Genomic DNA, 19,932 nt, shown 5'->3' on the forward strand with positions numbered 1-19,932 from the left:
ATTGTCAAAATTTTAACTATTTTCAAAAATTTTCTGTAATTTAATGATTTTTAAAATTCCTTGCAAAAAGTAATTATGTTCATGCAAGTTTTAATAAAATTCGACAAAAGAATTAAATTATTTAAAAATTTGTTAATAAAATTCTTTATGAGAATTGAATTTTGAGAAATATTTAATTATTCAATAAATTATTTACTTTTGGATTTAAATAATTAAATTCTTGTAGAATTTTCTAATAGAAATTAATTTTTATTTGATAAAAATGAATTTCAGTTAAAATTTTAGATTATAATTGAATATTAAGAGCAATATAGCGTGAATTTTTAGAAATAATTGAATTTTGGAATTAATTTTTTTGAAAAAGTTTAATTAAATTTTCTTTTATATTATTTGAAGTATTTATTTTCTAATATGCATTTTATTAACCTTCGCGCTACCAAAGATTTTTGTATACGCGGGCTACCGGATGGCCACCCGGGGTGGCCAAACGCTTTTTTACTTTTATATTCCAAAAACGATTAAAATTCATCAAACTTTTTGTAAATAACTATGTGTTAATACAATTGCTGTATTTTAATAAAGGTTTTATGCATATTGCAATTGTTTAAAAAATTTGTTATTGCAAAAACATATCATTTTCAAATAAACAAAGAGATTAGAAAATTTTTGAAAACTTTTCTTTTTTTAACGTTACTTAGTATTAAATCAATAAATTAAAGAAAATATTTATTGAAACGAATCATAAATATTAGTAAAAAATTATTTAAACAAATTATTGTTGTTATTTACCAACTTTTTACAGAATACCCCAGGCGGAAATTTCCAACCGGCGCGGATCCTAGCCCGTACTGACGCCGGTGTAACTGTACTGGCTGGGAACCGCCTGCCAACCGAATGTGAACGGGCATTCTACCAAATAGTGACTAGGCCAGGAACGCGCTGGCAACCGGCTCGGAAATGGCATTCTACCGCCCGCTGACCGGCCGGGAGAAGCCGTTCCGTGTATAATTCAACCGGCTGGGACCTGGCACTCTACCGACCGTTGATTTTTCATTTAATAGCCAGCCGAGCGCTGGCATTCTACCAACTGACAACCGGATCGGATCCAAATGATAATTTCAACAAATATCAATACAAAAAATAATAATTAATTGCAAAAGATAAATACTGATGACAATTCATTGACAGTTCACTTTACACATTTTTTTTTTATACACTTAAACGCAATTTTTTATTACATACACATTTGAAAAATCCTAACGTTTGGAGGTACGAACCTACGCCTAACCGAATATTTACGCACTGAAATCTCGCACGCTAACCACTATGCTACGCTCGCATGGGACTCTCAACTCTCTAAATCTGAATATGTGAAAATTCACATATTTGTAAGTTATAAGTCGCTCTCTCGTTCAATAAGTGCATATACACTTATAATAAGTGAAATTTCACTCAGAATAAGTGAAAAATTCACTTATTTATAAGTGTATATGCACTTATTGATCGAGAAGACGACTTATAACGTACAATAAGTGAAATTTCACATATTCAGATTTAGAGAGAAATCTTAAATACTCTCAAGTGTCACTAGCTCAAATAAAACTTGTCGAATAACTACGCGTCAATGCTACAGCTATATTTTTATTATTATATAATATATCAAATAATTGTATCTCAGTATAATAATATTGAACATAATAATATTAACAATTTTAATTAATATCACAATAATAATAAATTTATTACTATTGAGATATTATTAATTAACATTAATATTATTGAGAATTAATAATAAATTATTAACATGAATATTAATATTTATTAATATTAATAATTTATTATTAATTCTCAATAATATTAATTAATAATATCTCAATAATAATAAATTTATATTAATAGTATAAATTTATTTATAATAATTATAAAGTATAAGTGCACAACAAATTTTTTTAATTGTTTAATTTTGAAAAAACTCTCAATAAATAATTACTTAATATTTTGATTAAATTCATTTATTAATTAATCATTATTTTCTAAAATAATGCAATTAATTATTGTAATAATTATTTAGTTATGACACATTTATTGAAAATAAATTTATAATGTGACAATAAATGACGACATCCGCAGTCGGATCCGGCCCAGCACCGAGCCAGTACAGACTTAACATATCCGTCATTCTTCCGACGCCGCAGAAGAATAAGATCCGCCGGCGGAAGAAATCCAGTACCGAGCCGGTACTGACAATAGTGGTAAGACGGTTTCGACAGTCGGAGCATAATCTGTACCGCGCCGGTTGCTTTTTCAGATCCGAATCGGTACAGACCGTCGGTACTTGCGGTCTGTACGGGCGCGGATCCCAGCCGGTTGTAAATTCCGACATTCGTCCGACTTTTCCGCCTGGGACACCTAGAAAATTGCAGTTTTTTCCTAATTTTGCAATTTACTAAATCTTATATGATCACAAATAAAGAGTAAAAATTGAATTAATATTTAAACAATTTTAAAACAAATTATTGTTGCTATTTACCAACTTTTTACAGAATACACCTAGAAAGTTGCAGTTTTTTCCTAATTTTGCAATTTACTAAACCTTATATTATTACATATTACAATTTATAAACGAATTATTAATTTGTTTAAAAATGGTTTAAATAACAATTCAATTTTGATTTTTTTATTTATAATCACATAAGGTTTAGTAAATTGCAAAATTAGGAAAAAACTGCAACTTTCTAGGTGTATTCTGTAAAAAGTTGGTAAATAGCAACAATAATTTGTTTAAAAATTGTTTAAATAATAATTCAATTTTTACTCTTTATTTGTGATCATATAAGATTAATAAATTGCAAAATTAGAAAAAAACTGCAACTTTCTAAGTGCATTCTGTAAAAGGTTGGTAAATAACAACAATAATTTGTTTAAAGTTTAAACAAATAGAAAATTCATTGTAACATCAAAATATGTTGTATTTATTGACATAAAACAATTTTATTGTGAAGCTTTCATGATTTCATTTTTATTTTTTTGCAATATACAAAATAACATCCGAACGTTTTTCAGTAGTGTTGAACATAGTTTTTTAATTGTTATAAATAAACAAGAAGAAATGTAAAAAAAAATTTTTTTTTTATTTTTCGAAAGTAGATAAAATTTTGTTCAGTGACTTAAAATCGCGATTCGATTGATGCAAAAATCAAGCAGATTTACAACATTATTTATTGCTTGGTCACCCTGGGTGGCCATCCGGTAGCGCGAATTGAAATTGAAATTTCGTGAAATTGAATATTATAAACAAATGGATTTGAAAATTGCCAAAGAACTTTTTCGAAAATTATTAAAAATAATATTGATATAAAGTAAAATTGTAGTTAAAAATTTTTGAAAATAATTGAATTGAAATAATGAAAATAATTTTGAAGAAGTATAATATTCTTATAATATAAAATAATGATTTTATTATACTTGGTCATCTTTAATTATTATAAAATATGAAGAAATTGATCACTTCGAGACGAAGACTTAGAGTTATCGATATCTTCATGTTTTATAGTTATAAAAAAATTTAATGAACTAAAATTTTATTTATTTTAAAAAATAACACCAACATTGATTATTTTAATCTTTTTTGGTGCTAATTTAATCTGCAACACTTTTTAATACCTCACGATTTACTGTGATCTCTTTTTTCACATTCAATCACCTTTTGGGTCCATTAATTATTCACACATTCACTTTATTATTTTTGTATTTGTTTTTTTAGATGAAATGGAAACTTTTTCAGCCCGGCACTCATTGATATTAAATAATTTTACAAAAATGGCCAGGCTACTGTGTTGGCATTTAAAGATGAAAGTGTGAGTAATGGAAAGAAAAGCAAAAAAAAATTTTTCATCCCACATCCACAAAAATGGCGCTTTTAGATAGTTGACGACAGGACGTAAAGTCATTAATTTGTTCGACCGTATGAAAATGGCGTTCAATTTTTTCCTAGGACAAAAAAAACAGCTGTTCCCATGCGTTATTTTTGTCCTAGGAAAAAAATAAACGCCATTTTCATACAAGTCGAACAATTGAATGACTTTTACTCCCTATCGTTTGCTATCTGAAATCGACTCTTTTATGCATTTGGAATAAAAAGTATCGTAAGTAACACGGAAACAAAGGCAGCCCAATTTTTTTACGATGATTTTTGTGACACGAGTGGAGGTCGAGGGCGCCCCGTGACCGAGACGAGTAAATAAATGGCTACCTTTGTCTTTTTGTTGCTTAATATCCCAATGGGATTTATTAGTTACCATTGGCATCACAATGGCCCAATATTGAGAGCCATTGATTTTCTATTGGTAGGGGAGTGTAAGGTATGGTGGCGGACACTTTGATTTTTGCATCTCTTTCTCTCTCTCTCTCTCTCTCTCTCTCTCTCTCTCTCTCTCAAAAAACAATATTTTTCAAAATTTCAAAAGCAGACAGTTGCTGACATCTATTAAGCATATTTCTGTCAGAAGCGGCTGTTAAAATTTAAATGCAGTGAAATTTTACAGCTCTTGGCGCAAAACACTGATTTTTTTTGTTTTTGAAAGTTGTAAGGTATGGTGGCGAATTTGGTGTATTTAACTAAAATATTATGTAGATGTTAAAATCATTTATTAAAATTACTAGAAATGATGAAAAATAACAAAAAGAGAAAAAACTGATGATTTTACATTATAGAAAAAAAAGTTTCACTTCAGTGATGGTTACAATTTGGACATGTGCTGGTGACTGTTTTAACGCAACTAGAAGAAGAGAAGACCGCAAGTGTGACATATTCGAGAATTATTGCGGTGGAGCACAAGAGGCATTAGTACACAAAAAATGCAAAGACAATTGAAACTCGTGCAAAAAATGATCCGCCACTGTACGTTACAAAAATTACGCCATCATACCTTACAAGCTATTGATGAAAATATGATGGTGTTACTTTCATACAGCGCGAATTGAGAAAAATGTAAAATACAAAAAACTGTTGTCCAAGGTCTAAACAATACGTTCCATACATTTACCTGACTCAATTTTCAAAAAATCTTCACTCTGTCACTGTTAACACACATAACCAATAAAACTTTTTATTTATTTTTCACTACTTTTTTATTCAAAATCACTTAGAGTACAAAGCACGCGTTTGGTCATTAATAATACTGCATATAAAATGTCATCACGATAAAAGACATCGACCATAGTGATATGGCGCTTCAGATGTGACGTTACATGCCAGATTTGACAAGTCGCCACCATACCTTACACGCCACGATACCTTACATTCCCCTATATTATTGGCACCCATTAATGGAAAAAATTTTGAAAACAGCGAGATTTTATCAATTTTATGTGATAATTGCTGAATTTTCTGAGGAAACAAAAATTCAATGAATTTCAAAATTGATTAATTTAATAAATTTAAAAATTTTTATACATTAAAAACACAGTGGAAACAAAAATTCAATGAATTTCAAAATTGATTAATTAATAAATTTTAAAATTACATTTTTAAACAAAATTTTCAAAAACGTCTTATTTTCAAAATTTTTAGATTTTCAAAAGTTCAATATCTCCTGTTAATATGGACATAATTTCTATTTAATAATAACAATTTGTGAATAACGATAATTTTTTTTAAATTCAAAATTTGAATATATTAAAAGAATGCTGAGAATTTTTCCTTGTTTGTTGATTTGAATAAATGAAATATTTGAAAATAAATTAAATTTTGTTTTATTTTATTTTATATGACAGTTAAAAACAATAGATAGGGGAGGGTGGTCCCATACCGACCCCTCGTACCATACCGACCCCCTTATGTTTCTTGAAAATGGTACCACTAAAAAAATCGTCAGTACCATCAGTCGAACACTTTCACAACACCAACAACTGGGCCACAGGTTTTATCAATGCGTTTGATTTCATTTTGAAGATTCAAGCAATATTAGATTTTAGCATTGTTTAAATTAATTTTTGACCTATACGGAATTCGAGCTAACAGTGTTTTTTGAATACAGGAAAATTTTTACGAAATTAATTTTGATTGTATATGACCTTAACTTCAACGTACAACATTCAAATTAAATTGATTCCACTGATATAAGTGATTGGCAAAACATTTTGTGAAAATAGTGGGGGTGGTCCGAAACCGACCCCCATATTTTTACATTGTAATTGTTTATTCTCTTCTTCCTTATTGTTCACATGAAGTGAGGATAGGTTTTGCATATTTACTTTTATTTTTTAGGAATTTATAAAATATTTTACTAACAATCACAGCACTTATTACTTAACTTTAATTCTCTTTTGGTTAAATATTTTATTCATTGTCGGTTGTAAAATGTTCTTGACAAGGCGATATGAATTAAGAAAAGGTGTACTTTTTGACATCTTTAAAAGCAGTTAAGTACGAAAACGAAAAACAATTAATAACAAAATTCGTATATATTTTACTAGAAATAGGGCGAAAATTAAAACAGGCAAAACCATTGCTGCTATTATATTGGAAATTTAGACACTGTTTAACAATTTATATTTATTATCATTTTAAAAAAGGCTTTAAAATTTATTTAAATAAAGTAATAATATTAATTCAAGTTTAACTATGTCAACATAACTTAACCCATTAACGCCTGAAACCTCTAAAAATTTGTGTTTAATTAAAGATTTAATTTCATATATTGAAAATGCTCCCTGCAAGTAACTGAAGTGTTTCTTTATGTTTTCGGGGTCGCTCTACAAGATTCCGGGCTCAGATTTAAAATTTATCGAAAAAAAATTAAATATGGCGAATTTTGTGCATCAAATTGCAAAAAAAAAAAAATTTTTTTTTAAATAATTATTTCTTGCTGAAAACATTTTTTTCACACGAATTCAAGTGTCACAATTTGGCACAAACTTATTAAACTTTCAAAATATGCAATAGCGGAAATAAAAAAACAAAATGGCGGCTTCAAAATGGCGCTAATTTGAGAAAAAAATTATTCAATTCTTTTTATGGTGCACCGATATTTACCATGGCTATAAAATGTGATAGAACTTAGTGTTTATATGTTTTTGAGGTCGCTCATGACGAATATATAATCGGATTTTCAAAATTCAAAATGGCGGATCCAATATGTCCGACAAAATTTTTTAAAATTTACTCGATTGGCTTGAATTTTGTTAATCAGGGGTTTTTGAGGTCACAGATTATGAATTAGCTATCGGATTTTCAAAATTCAAAATGGTGGATCCAATATGGAGGACAAAAATTATTTTAATTTACTAGATTCGCTTGAAACTTGTTTCTCAGGGGGTTTTTAAGTCGGTGATTATGAATCTGCAATTGTATTTTCAAAATACAAAATGGCGGATCCAATATGGCGAACAAAATTTTTTAAATCAATTCTAGTCGCGTGAAATTTGAAAATGATGACCATCCAAGAGCCAGAATAGTTTGGAAATATTAATTCTTATGATAGAACAGTGTTAAAAGAATTTATCAAAGCTAAGCCAACTAGATTTGGACCAACAATTTTTTGGTTGTTTACTTCTGATAGATTTGTTTTGTATTTTGCCTTACTTTGTCTTATTCTGACTATTCTGGCTCTTGGATGGTCATCATTTTCAAATTTCACGCGACTAGAATTGATTTAAAAAATTTTGTTCGCCATATTGGATCCGCCATTTTGTATTTTGAAAATACAATTGCAGATTCATAATCACCGACTTAAAAACCCCCTGAGAAACAAGTTTCAAGCGAATCTAGTAAATTAAAATAATTTTTGTCCTCCATATTGGATCCACCATTTTGAATTTTGAAAATCCGATAGCTAATTCATAATCTGTGACCTCAAAAACCCCTGATTAACAAAATTCAAGCCAATCGAGTAAATTTTAAAAAATTTTGTCGGACATATTGGATCCGCCATTTTGAATTTTGAAAATCCGATTATATATTCGTCATGAGCGACCTCAAAAACATATAAACACTAAGTTCTATCACATTTTATAGCCATGGTAAATATCGGTGCACCATAAAAAGAATTGAATAATTTTTTTCTCAAATTAGCGCCATTTTGAAGCCGCCATTTTGTTTTTTTATTTCCGCTATTGCATATTTTGAAAGTTTAATAAGTTTGTGCCAAATTGTGACACTTGAATTCGTGTGAAAAAAATGTTTTCAGCAAGAAATAATTATTTAAAAAAAAATTTTTTTTTTTTTGCAATTTGATGCACAAAATTCGCCATATTTAATTTTTTTTCGATAAATTTTAAATCTGAGCCCGGAATCTTGTAGAGCGACCCCGAAAACATAAAGAAACACTTCAGTTACTTGCAGGGAGCATTTTCAATATATGAAATTAAATCTTTAATTAAACACAAATTTTTAGAGGTTTCAGGCGTTAATGGGTTAAAGACATAAATAATCTCAGAGTACACGGAAAAACCTTTGAGAAGTCTGCCTTCCCACTGTCACAAAATTTCGCTTCTCACTGCATGGAAAGTCTGATCGCCCGCCACTGGGTGCGTAGCATTACCGTTTTCGATAGACAAACTTCCCAAAAAGTTTAGAAAATTACAACTGGGTACGTTGGTCACCCAGTTTGGGAGTGCAGATGAACAAGTTTAGTGGCGGCGCTGACGCATAAGTTTCGGGTGAGCAGACTGCTTAAAGGTTTTTCCGTGTAAAGTTACTAATGATTCATTTATTTACCTTTTTGTTCAGAAAAAGGTCCAAAAATGTATTTAAATGAAGTCAAAATAATTTAACAGTTCATTACAGACTGTTGAATTTTATTTTAATTACTATCAGAATTTGATATCTTGATTATTCTTGAGGTTTTCCCCAAAAAAATAGGGGGTCGGTTTCGGACCACCCATTTTGAAAAAGTTAAAAATGTAAATTTTTGCTTTTTCTTTAGATCTTTTATTAATGACAATCAGAAACCTCGGCAACCGTCAGAAAACATTGAAAAATAGTTCCTTTACTCAAAAAAATTTTGACGAAGACAAAGAAACACATTTTTGGCACATTTTTAGCCTTTGCACTTTAGGGGGTCGGTATGGGACCACCCTCCCCTATTATTAAATTTGAAAGAAGTTAACAATTTTCCCGAATCAATTTACACAAATAAATTAAATATCTTAAATAAATCTCGATAATTTTGAAATTATTAATTAATTTCGAAAATATTTTTCAAATTAAGCAGGCTTCTGTATTAGGGCAGCTGTGCTGTCGATACATATGAAGCCCATGAGCTTATCAAGATCTATTTAAGATATTTAATTTATTTGTATAGATTGATTCGTGAAAATTGTTAACTTCTTTCAAATTTAATATTTAATCACCGAATGATAAATTCATTTCCTTCAACTCAATAGATATTATTGTTTTATTATTATTTTTAATTTAGTATTTAATTATTATTATATATTTTATTATTATTTATTAGGTATTTATTATCTATTAATATAAAAAGGAGAAGCTGCACGAATGAATTAGCAAATAATTGAAAATTATTCAAATGTTCCCACATGCGTGAATTCTGCCCCCTGCCTCTCCTGTTTTTGCTAGGATGTGAGGCAATTTTTTTAAAGAGAGAGATCTCACTATTACAGTGATGACTTTTTTATTTTACAAATATAATAATTAAAAAAATCATAAAAATTCAATAAACAATTTTTAATTTATCTAATTAAATAATTATAATTTTAATTCATAATTATTGTCAAATAAATTTTTATAAAAAATTTTATTATTGGCAGCTAATGATGGGTGCCAATTATTGGCAACGACGTACTCAACCCATGACTTTACCGTTAATGGGTGCCAATATTGACATGCCTGACTCATATTATTGGGCCATTAATGAATTAATTGGTTTTTTCCCATTGGGATACTATTTTTCGTCTTTCTTATATCAGGATTTTTCAGAAACAGTTCCGTAATTCTTCAGATAAGGCTTTATGAGAAAGTCACTGGGTAACTCATCAATAAGTGTTGATATACTTTGTATTATTTCCAAAATAGTTTATTACTTTTTAAAAAAGACAAGTTTGAATTAATGCTGAAATGGTCGCGATATCTTGGGTTACTGAACTAAGTTCCGTAATTTTTACGAAACATTTTCTTTCCGTGTTATAAAATTAAATTGTAAAATCGTGAAATTTCAGTCGATTTTAAAAATGATTAAAAACTGGCCAAAATCTATAAGTAAAATGATCAAAATTAATAAATCGTAAAAATTTCGTCATTTTTAAAAATGATCAAAAAATGGTTAAAATGTGAGACATGTTTTCGTCAATTTAAATCGTCAATTTGACGAAATTTTTACCATCAAATTGACCTCAATTTGACATCAATTTGATGATTCATTTCTTATTGGGTAATCAAAAACAAACAAAAAAGTATTATTTTATCAATAATACTATTATCAAAATAATAGTATTAAATATCAAATAAATGCAAATAGTCTATTAAATACCAATGTGAAAGAAAAAGAAAAAAATTAGGAAGACAATGAGGATAGACAAAAAAATAACTCTACAAGTTTCTTTTCTTAATTTCGTAATGATGAGCGAAGAACGAGCAATGACCTCTTGTTTTCCAAGAAAGTAAAAACTTTTTTGTAATGAATTTATCGTATTTTTTCTTTTTTTTAAAGCTTACCAAAGAAATAAGAAATCCCAAGTGTAATCATAGCCCAAAGAGGATCAAAATAGACGGAACCAAAAGCAAAAGGTGTTGCCACTAATTGGCTTATCGCCAAAACTGCCACTCTTGATTTAATACCCATTTTTGCTACAAATTTATCACTGACAACACCACCGACCACAACACCGATACTTCCAATAACAATTGTCACAGCAAATAACCACCAGCCAAGATCGTAATCCGGAAAATATTCTCTATAATATAAATCGCAATTATATGCAAAACACATGCCACCTGAAAAAGAAAATAGAAATGAAATAATTTTTAAATTCACAAATTTTTGTTGCTAAATTTTCAAAATTTTCACTTTTTCCCTGACCTTAAAGAATATTCTGATTCATTCTCAAAAGGATTAAATACTAAGAAAAATGTTCTAATACATTTATTTAAGAATTTTTTTAATTGTAAAACTATTCGAAAACATTTAATCATTATTATTTTTGTAAAGGAATCAAAATTTTCAAAACATTCAAATGCAAATTTATTCATGTTTTCTAATAATTAAAGATGACCGAATCATTATTTTATATTACAAAAATATTACTAAGTACCCACATAGCACAATAATTTTCTGCAAATTTGCGGCAAGTTTTCAAAGCCAAATTTGATAACTTGCCTGGCAAATTTGCAGCAAACTTGCGGTAAATACCAAAATGTCCGTTTGGTGGCAAGTTTGCAGAGCAAATTTGCAGAAAACTTGCGTGGCAAACTTGCAGATAATTTTGTAGTAAACTTGAGGAAAATTTGCAGCAAACTTTCAAAAAACCTAAAAATTTCAAAAAAAATCTTTTTGTATTCAAAATGTAAGTATTTTGATAAACGTTGCCTTCCCTACAGGGAAGGTGACATAAATGTAGTGCGCAGCTCTAGATGTCATAGAAAACTACTGCGCATGCATTTAACATTTACTTTGCCATGCAAATTTTCTGCAAATTTGCTCTGCAAACTTGCCACCAAACGGACATTTTGGTATTTACCGCAAGTTTGCTGCAAATTTTCCAGGCAAGTTTTCGAATTTGGCTTTGAAAACTTGCCGCAAATTTGCAGATAGATTGTGCTATGTGGGTAATTACTACGTAATTTCTTCAAAATTATTTTCAAAATCATTTCAATTTTCAAATTTATATTTGTTTACAATTCAATTTTACGAAATTTCAATTATTCGGAGGAAATTCTTCAATGAAATATATATTAGAAAATAAAAACTTCAAATAATTTCAAAAAAATTAATTCTACAGAATATTGTTTGCACTGAGAAAACTGGATAGTCAAACTTAGAGGGTTAGGTTTTGAGTGTAAAGCCTGATTCTCTGGATAGTTAACTTTTCCCTCCGAGTGAGTCAAATTAATCATCGGAGTGTCTATTTATCCCTCCGAGATTGTTACGAAAAACTTAACCTCAAATATAGTCTGTTTGTCCCTCCACATAGTTAGTTGAATACTTCAGTTTTCTCCGTGTGATAACAATTTTAATTAAAAACCTTTTTAAAATTCAACTATTTCTAAAAATTCAAGCCGTAATGCTTTTAATATTCAATTATTATCTAAAATTGTAACTAGGATTCATTTTTAAATCAATTTTTATTAGAAAATTCCACGAGAAGTAAATTATTTAGTCAATGTTTCTTAAAATTGAATTCCCATAAAGAATTTTAACAACAAATATTTAAATAAAATTTTTAGGAATAATTGCCTTTTTGCGAAGAATTTAATAATTTCTGAATATTTATAAATTCTTGCCAAAAATTTTATTAAAATTTTTAAAAATAAATCATTTTCTACAAACAATATATTGTTTTTTATGAAAATAATTGAATTTCTGCGAATAATTGTATTAAGGGGGAGTGACACCTTTGAGGTGCCTTTTAAACCTGTTTTTCATGAATTTTTTTAAGACACAGGAATAAAGTAAACAAAATTTGGTTTCGAGGACTTTATTTATTAACTTTTTAAGTTTACGAAAATATATTTATACTTAAAAAAAGTTTCAATTTGTTGCCTACAGAGGACGCCAAAGTTGGTCGCGTTTCTATGCAGGGTAAATCGGTGGGCAATATTCTGGTTAGACCGTTTAATCAAAAACCAAAATTCAAAGTTTTTCTGAATATGCGATAGATTTAGCTTTCGAGTACGTAGGATATTTTAAAAATATTAATTTTTGTGTATTTGGCAGCTGTTTGATGAAAAAAGTCGATTTTTAGAGCGAAATTTTTTGAAAATATTTATTGCCAAAAAAAACAAACAAACCAAAAAAAATCCGCTACGTACTCGAAAGCATTAGTAAATGACGAACAAAAAAAAACTTTGGCCGAAGTCAATCCGATCAAAACTGTTCTGGTTAGACTGCCCACCGTTTTGAAAAATGTCATTTCGAGAAAAACGCATTTAAACCATAGAGTTATTAGAATAGAGTGCGCGAGTTATACCTTTTACCGTGAGAGGCATTCTTAGGCGCATAGAAAGAGACAAAAGCATGAAAGTAGACCCCTTTTCTTACCTTGTTTATTGGCGCATGTGCAAGAATGAAAGTTTTTGGTTAGGTTTTTGTCTAAAAGATCGCATGAAAAATTGTTTTAAATATTATAAATGTTTTATTTTAATTTTAAATTTATTTTAAATTATTTATTTGTCATGTAAATAAAAGAAAAATATAATTGCAAGCAAGCAACAGTTGTTTCGATGCATCAGCTGTTTCACTATCGCGCATGCGTTATTAGAGAAAGAAAGGAAAGGGGTCTTCTTTTCGTATGGCTGTCTCCGTCTATGCGCCTAAGAAACATTTTGGTCGCTTGCGCACTCTATTCTAATAACTCTATGATTTAAACTTATGTAATGTGAAAACATGAAAAATGAAACTACTGTTAATCTACGATGTCTGCACCATATAAGTGACTTTCTACATTAATATTTCCTTCATTTACATCCTTTAGAGCAATTTGAAGCTGTCTTCAGTATTCTTGATCTGCTACGATAAAAGAAAAAATACCCAGTAAAAAAAATTCGATACACGGACCGCGGAGTTCGTATACGAGCTCGGTAGCTCGTATGAGAAATATAAGAAATCTCTCATACGAGCCTTTTCCGTAATGAGAAGTGTATAGATGCTTGTATACGAGGTGACTTTTAAAGCATTTTTCTTAATATAACACTAATTTAAAGTACACGGAAAAAATAAGTTCAGCAGATTTTACGAAACTAATTTCGCACTAGCGGATATTTAAGATGCCTAGACGAAGTTTTTCAAAAACCCAGAAACTTTCACTACTTTAAGCAGAACAATTGTCGAGAAACTGCAACCAGTGTTGTAATTTATAAAACAAGCTTGAATGTAGAAATGTTTCGTATTTTCTGGTGAACATTTTATCAGAAAATGGTAAAAATGTTTCGTGCAATCTAAAAACGCGTGGTTTGAGTTTCCACTTCGCTGTCTATCGTGAATTCTCGAACAAAGTTTCGTAAAATTCTATACGGGGTGTACCAAAAGTCGCGTTATAAATAGATATGTTGAAGCTTGTCTCGTCGCGTCGGTATTAACTTGTCTGCTGTATATAGATATAATATGTGGAAGGAAAAAGAGAACTGCTTTACCTGCCGGTAACATTTGGATAATTGTTTTCTTTTACGTATTTCACATTTCATTGTTCCAAATTCGTAACATTTTTTATGTGCTTTTGTAATCCAAACTTTTAATTATTATTAATTTCTTTTAATTTACAGTCCAATAAATTTTATAGTTTATCATACTATTTACCGATGACAATATATATATTAATTTCTCAAGTTTTAACTGTTATTACTTCAAATTTTAGACAATTTAATATAAACATTTTTTGAGTTTGAATTTAATTTTGAAAATTTTTTGTCAATTTATTTATAATTTAAAATTAAGAATAAAATTATTTTCTAAAAATTGAAAAATTTTATAGAGATTTTATAACTAATTATAATCAAAAAATGTTATTTTAAAAACCATAAAATATTTTGTATAACTTTTAAAAAAATGATTTTTTTTAAAAATTAATATTCAGTATATTGACATTTCTCACAAGCGCAGTTTTAATCTCCTCAGTTAGTATATAAAGAAACTCAATTCTTTCATCTACAAGTGCGAGTTATATTGTATGTGCGTTGCGTCAGAATTCGTTTATATGTATGCGTATTTCCGTTAAGTTAGTGTCAGAATAAAATAAGCCAATCCAAGCGAACCATTGCGTTGTAGAGTGCAGTCACATGTGTCGAACCAATCATCTATCTCCTATAGAAGACGATAAAAAATGGTCTTGAGAGCTCATTGGTACATTAAGAAATTCTTTTTTCTGCTTTATTCGTTTTTTTCTCCGTGAATATTTTTTTCCGTGGCGCATGCGCTTCAGGCTAAACATTTTACAAAACTCTTGAATTAGAACGTCCAACCGATCATTTGTGAATTCCATAGAATTTTTTTTGAGTTTTCGAGAAACGCAGTCATCATATATTACTATTGATTCTGTTTTATCTTATACTAAACTCCTCTTTGTATCCGCTATTCCAAAATTAGTTTCGTAAAATGTACTAAATTAATTTTTTCCGTGTAAATGTAGATAATAGAAATGAATTTTCAAAGTAAAACAAAGCTAAATTTATAAGGGAAATGAAGTTTTAAGAAAAAAGGATAATTTTGTTCAAAGAATTTATTCACACTGAAAAAAGGTTAGAATTTGATAATTCCTTGTTACTCTAACTTACCGACATTAGATATTTCTCGGATGCGGTAAGCACGATTTTGTATTAAATTTAATTATTTTATATGAACATTTATTTAATAAATAAATAATAATATATTATTAATTAGCAATGAAGAAAAACTTATTTATTCTACCGCCAATACAAAATCGTGCTTACCGCATCCAAGAAATATCTAATGTCGGTTAGTTAGAGTAACAAGGAATTATCAAATTCTAACCTTTTTTCAGTGTGAATAAATTCTTTGAACAAAATTATCCTTTTTTTCTTAAAACTTCATTTCCCTTATAAATTTAGCTTTGTTTTACTTTGAAAATTCATTTCTATTATCTACATTTACTTTAAAATAGTGTTATATTAAGAAAAATGCTTTAAAAGTCACCTCGTATACAAGCATCTATACACTTCTCATTACGGAAAAGGCTCGTATGAGAGATTTCTCATATTTCTCATACGAGCTACCGAGCTCGTATACGAACTCCGCGGTCCGTGTATCGAATTTTTTTTACTGGGTAGGTGACTACATTTTTTTAATCAATAATGTTAATTTTCAATAAAATAGAGAGAATTAAAAATTTGATGTGGTCTTTGTTTACAATAGAAAAAGTTTTCTACTTTTAGGGTTATTAAAACAGCTTACTTACCGACAGCTGAGAAGTATTATGATAACAAATCAAATCGACGCCTCCCGCCAATATAGTGTTTATTCAAACGCCAGTGCTATAAAGCGTTAATTCAGAAAATTGTGCTATATGGTATCTATTCAATTGTTTGTGCAATATCATCTCAATTCACGTTTACTTCAATAAAGGGTTAATTTAATTTTTAATTCTATATAATGCTTATTCAAATAATTGTGTCACATAATTTTAATTCTAGATTTCACACAATGTAAGGTTTAATCATTTTTAATTTAAAATATTATTTTCTTTATACCTTTACGTATAAAAAATAACATAATATTATACTTACGATAAAAATTACAAAAATTAAATTAGAAAACATTGTAAAAATTAAAATAATAGTTAAAATCACTACCTCGGTATAAATTATTGAATTAAAAATTAATTTTTCTCCAGATTAAAATATTTTGAATGGTCAGTAAAATGTAAAACAGCATTTAAAAGATGAAATATAATTCTTAATAGAAAAATTAATTTAATAAATAACAAAAACTTATTATACTTTGTAGAATATATTAATTTATTTAAAATTTTTCTATTGTTAAATAAATAATTATATATTTATTTTGAAAAATGAAATTATATTCATTTAATAATAATTTAAGTAATCATTAATAAATAATTTAAATTAAGAAAATTGTTGAAACCAAATATAATTTTATTAATATTATATAAAAACAATTATTTAAACATTTCTTAAACAATTTTAGAAAAAATTAAATTTATGTACAGTTTAATAAATGAAAGTGAGATCCATTTTAATGTTGATAATTGTTTAAATGTTTAAATATTAATTTTCGTTGAGGACTTCCGGTTTTTCTAGGTACGATGAACACACATGCTGGGGCGATCGTAATTAATTAATTAATTATTTAATTTTTTGTGTGTATGGTGTTGAAAAGTTACTGCCTTTGAATAGGCAGAATTGTTTTCGACTGTTACTTTTTGGTTTTTGTGACGATATTCTGTGTTAAATATTTATTAATTTTCATTGATTTTTAAATTATTTTTTAGTAATTCTTTAAAAGTAATGAAGGTTTACAGTCATTTTCTTCGAAGACTTAAAAAAAATTGAATTACATTTTAATTTAACGAATCTTTTTTCAAAACTAATGTAATAATAAAATTCTAACAAATAAAGTTAATAACAAAACAATAAAATTAATAACGGAACAATAAAATTATTATCACAATAAAACTAAATTTTAAACAATTCTTATCAATATCAGCTTCAGTTCTCATCTTCGCTCAAAGTTAACTCGCTATCGTTTGGATTTTTTGTAGAAAATGTGTTGTAGTATTCGTGATATTTTCCTGGAATTAAATTTTTTTTACAAAGAAATTGCAAATCTTTCAGTTTTGCTGCTGGAAGTCCTTGATAACTTGAGTAGGCGTTTTTCAGGGTGTATTTCTTCACACTAACGTACTCTCTTTCTGGTCTGGTGACAAGTGTAGTGGAATTTTTATCAAAAGCGATTTTGTATTCAATTTGATTAATTTTTTCTTTCGAGACAGAAACTTGCTTAAATTTTGAAATCTGGACAGGAACAGATCTGCTTCTCTTTTTCTCACTCACTACTGTCTTTGACCAGTTCATTTTCGATGACAAATCTTTGAAATCGTAAACCATATTATAATCAATTTTTATTACTTTATAACATGGTTTCGTAAGTTTAGCGCTTTCCATTATTTGACACCATTCATCTAATGTGTAAATTGTCCTTCCCTTGGCATGTCTTTCTATTGTGGAATGCATGGAGTCACCTTCGTTTTGGGTGTGCCCAACCTCTAGAAATGAATGCACGATGTTCACATCATATTTGCAGGAGGCATAGACATACATTGCAAAAACATGTCTATTTCTATTCTGCCCAGCACAATTATCCGACCACAAATAAAAGTTCTTAACACCTGCAGAAGCTCTCTTTTCAATATATTGAAGCAAACAACTCGCTACTTCATTCGAACCTTTTTTCGCTTCATTCTCGCTCCAAACGTAGCAAAATCCTTCGTGTGTTGCAACATCGTAAATTGAAAAATTGTAAACCGAAAGCTTGCGCTTATAATAAGCGCAGCTAGCCTCTATTTTTGGAGTTGTCAGGACCTTCTCGAAATCAAAAAATATCATGCTTGCAGTCTTGTCGTTTTTGACTAAAATTTTCTGTTCAGATTTAATATTTCTCGATATTTCTTTATTTGCAATATGGCTTCTGTAAGCTGCTTCCAGTTTTTCTTTTTCTGTTTCTGAAACATTTTTATAGCCCTCACAGATATCGCACAAATCTTTCTTTGGCTTAAAAAAGCCAATATTAAATTTTGAATTAAAAATATCACAGTAGTGATGTTTTGTTGCAGCTGGTTTTTCGATCTCCTTCATGTAATCTACATACATTGTGTACATTTTACTCAAAGTTAAAGTCTCTTCTAGGTACTCTCGACTGGAGTCTTTTCTGACGTAATGCGATTCCACTCTAGAAAACATATTAATGTGATCAATAACGCTTTTGGTTATTTCCTGATCAACAGTTTTTGGTGTTGTCTTTGAATGTTGCCCTCGCTTGTCAACTAAATTCGAATCTCCGCCTCGAAACTTTTGGAATGCAGTGTCTATCATTTTTCCACTAATATTCAATGTATTTATAAACATTAATTTGCAGACTGTAATATTTTTTCCCCTTTCATTGATGGTGTAAGTTCTCTTGTAATTTCTCTTTTTTACTTTATCTGTACAATCTTCACGGCACTCTTCATTGCACCTTTCAGATACATGTCGTAAGAGGCAATCGTATTTCCTATTGTGGTCGGGAATATTCCAAAAATCATCAAAAAATGCTTGTCTTGCCGTTTCAGAAACTTTCTCCTCACACTTAAATCTACAGCCGGGTCCACATGATCTTTGCATGGAACGAGCAGGAACAATTTTTTTTGTCGATTGTGATGTATACTCAACTCCAAGATTAGCTGATTTTTTAACAATATTTTTTTTCCAATTTTCGCGTTTGCATAATCTTTTCCTTGTTAAAGTTTCTTTTTCTTCACATCTTCTTTTTTGGCCAACATCTGCAGAATTTGTCTCGTTAGAAATATTGTTAGAATCGTCGTTTTCTTTTTCTTCAGATTCGGATTCATTAAATTCTTCGTCTGTTGATTGAAAAGCTTCTTCCTCAGCAGAAACACAAAATGAATCCAGATTTTCTAAAAATTCGAATTCTTTTCCGGTGATTTCATCCAAATCTGGAAAGTTTTTTTAAAATCGTAATTAATCAATTTTATAGACTTTAAATCAGGAAGCATGTTTTCAAAAGATGATTAATCCATTTTTTCAAAAAATCAAGATAAATATATATTTAATAATTTAAAGACCTCACAAATCGTCCTGCAACTGTTAAATTTTGGAAAAAAAAATTATTAACAACGAATTTTGAATTTTGACATAACCAAGATGACTTGTAATTTTTATGTTTTTTATTAGAAAAAATTATCAAATCTTTAAAACACTTAATTATATTATAGTTAAATTAAAAACAGAACGTCTTAGATATAAAAACGTTATTATAAAAATAGAATATTACAAATTTTGTACTTTAAAATTAACTGCAGTTGTTATGTCAGGAAATTCGTTTTTTTTCAATATCTCAAAATAAAAAAATATGGATTTATCTAGTTTTTAAAACATGCACCTCAAATATTATAAAATTTTGAAAATCAATGGTAATTTAACCTTACCTATAATAATTGGATCATTTGAGACTCTCTCATTAATTTGAAAACTATTTTCAGTTTCATTTTCTTTTCGTAGACAAATTT

The 19,932-nt window shown here is 28.7% G+C and overlaps 1 protein-coding gene across 2 annotated transcripts in view; it reads right to left on the minus strand.

Annotated features, from left to right (window-relative positions):
• LOC122508802 (putative metabolite transport protein HI_1104) overlaps positions 1–19,932 on the minus strand; it is a 455,038-nt gene that overhangs the window by 96,085 nt on the left and 339,021 nt on the right. For both annotated transcript variants that reach the window (XM_043622357.1, XM_043622358.1), the window contains exon 8: positions 10,676–10,954. In XM_043622357.1, the coding sequence (XP_043478292.1) occupies positions 10,676–10,954 (279 nt within the window). The remainder of the gene's footprint in view (positions 1–10,675; positions 10,955–19,932) is intronic.

Source organism: Leptopilina heterotoma, unplaced genomic scaffold (genome assembly GCF_015476425.1).
Source record: "Leptopilina heterotoma isolate Lh14 unplaced genomic scaffold, ASM1547642v1 Lhet_570, whole genome shotgun sequence".
Classification (NCBI taxonomy): Eukaryota; Metazoa; Arthropoda; class Insecta; order Hymenoptera; family Figitidae; genus Leptopilina; species Leptopilina heterotoma.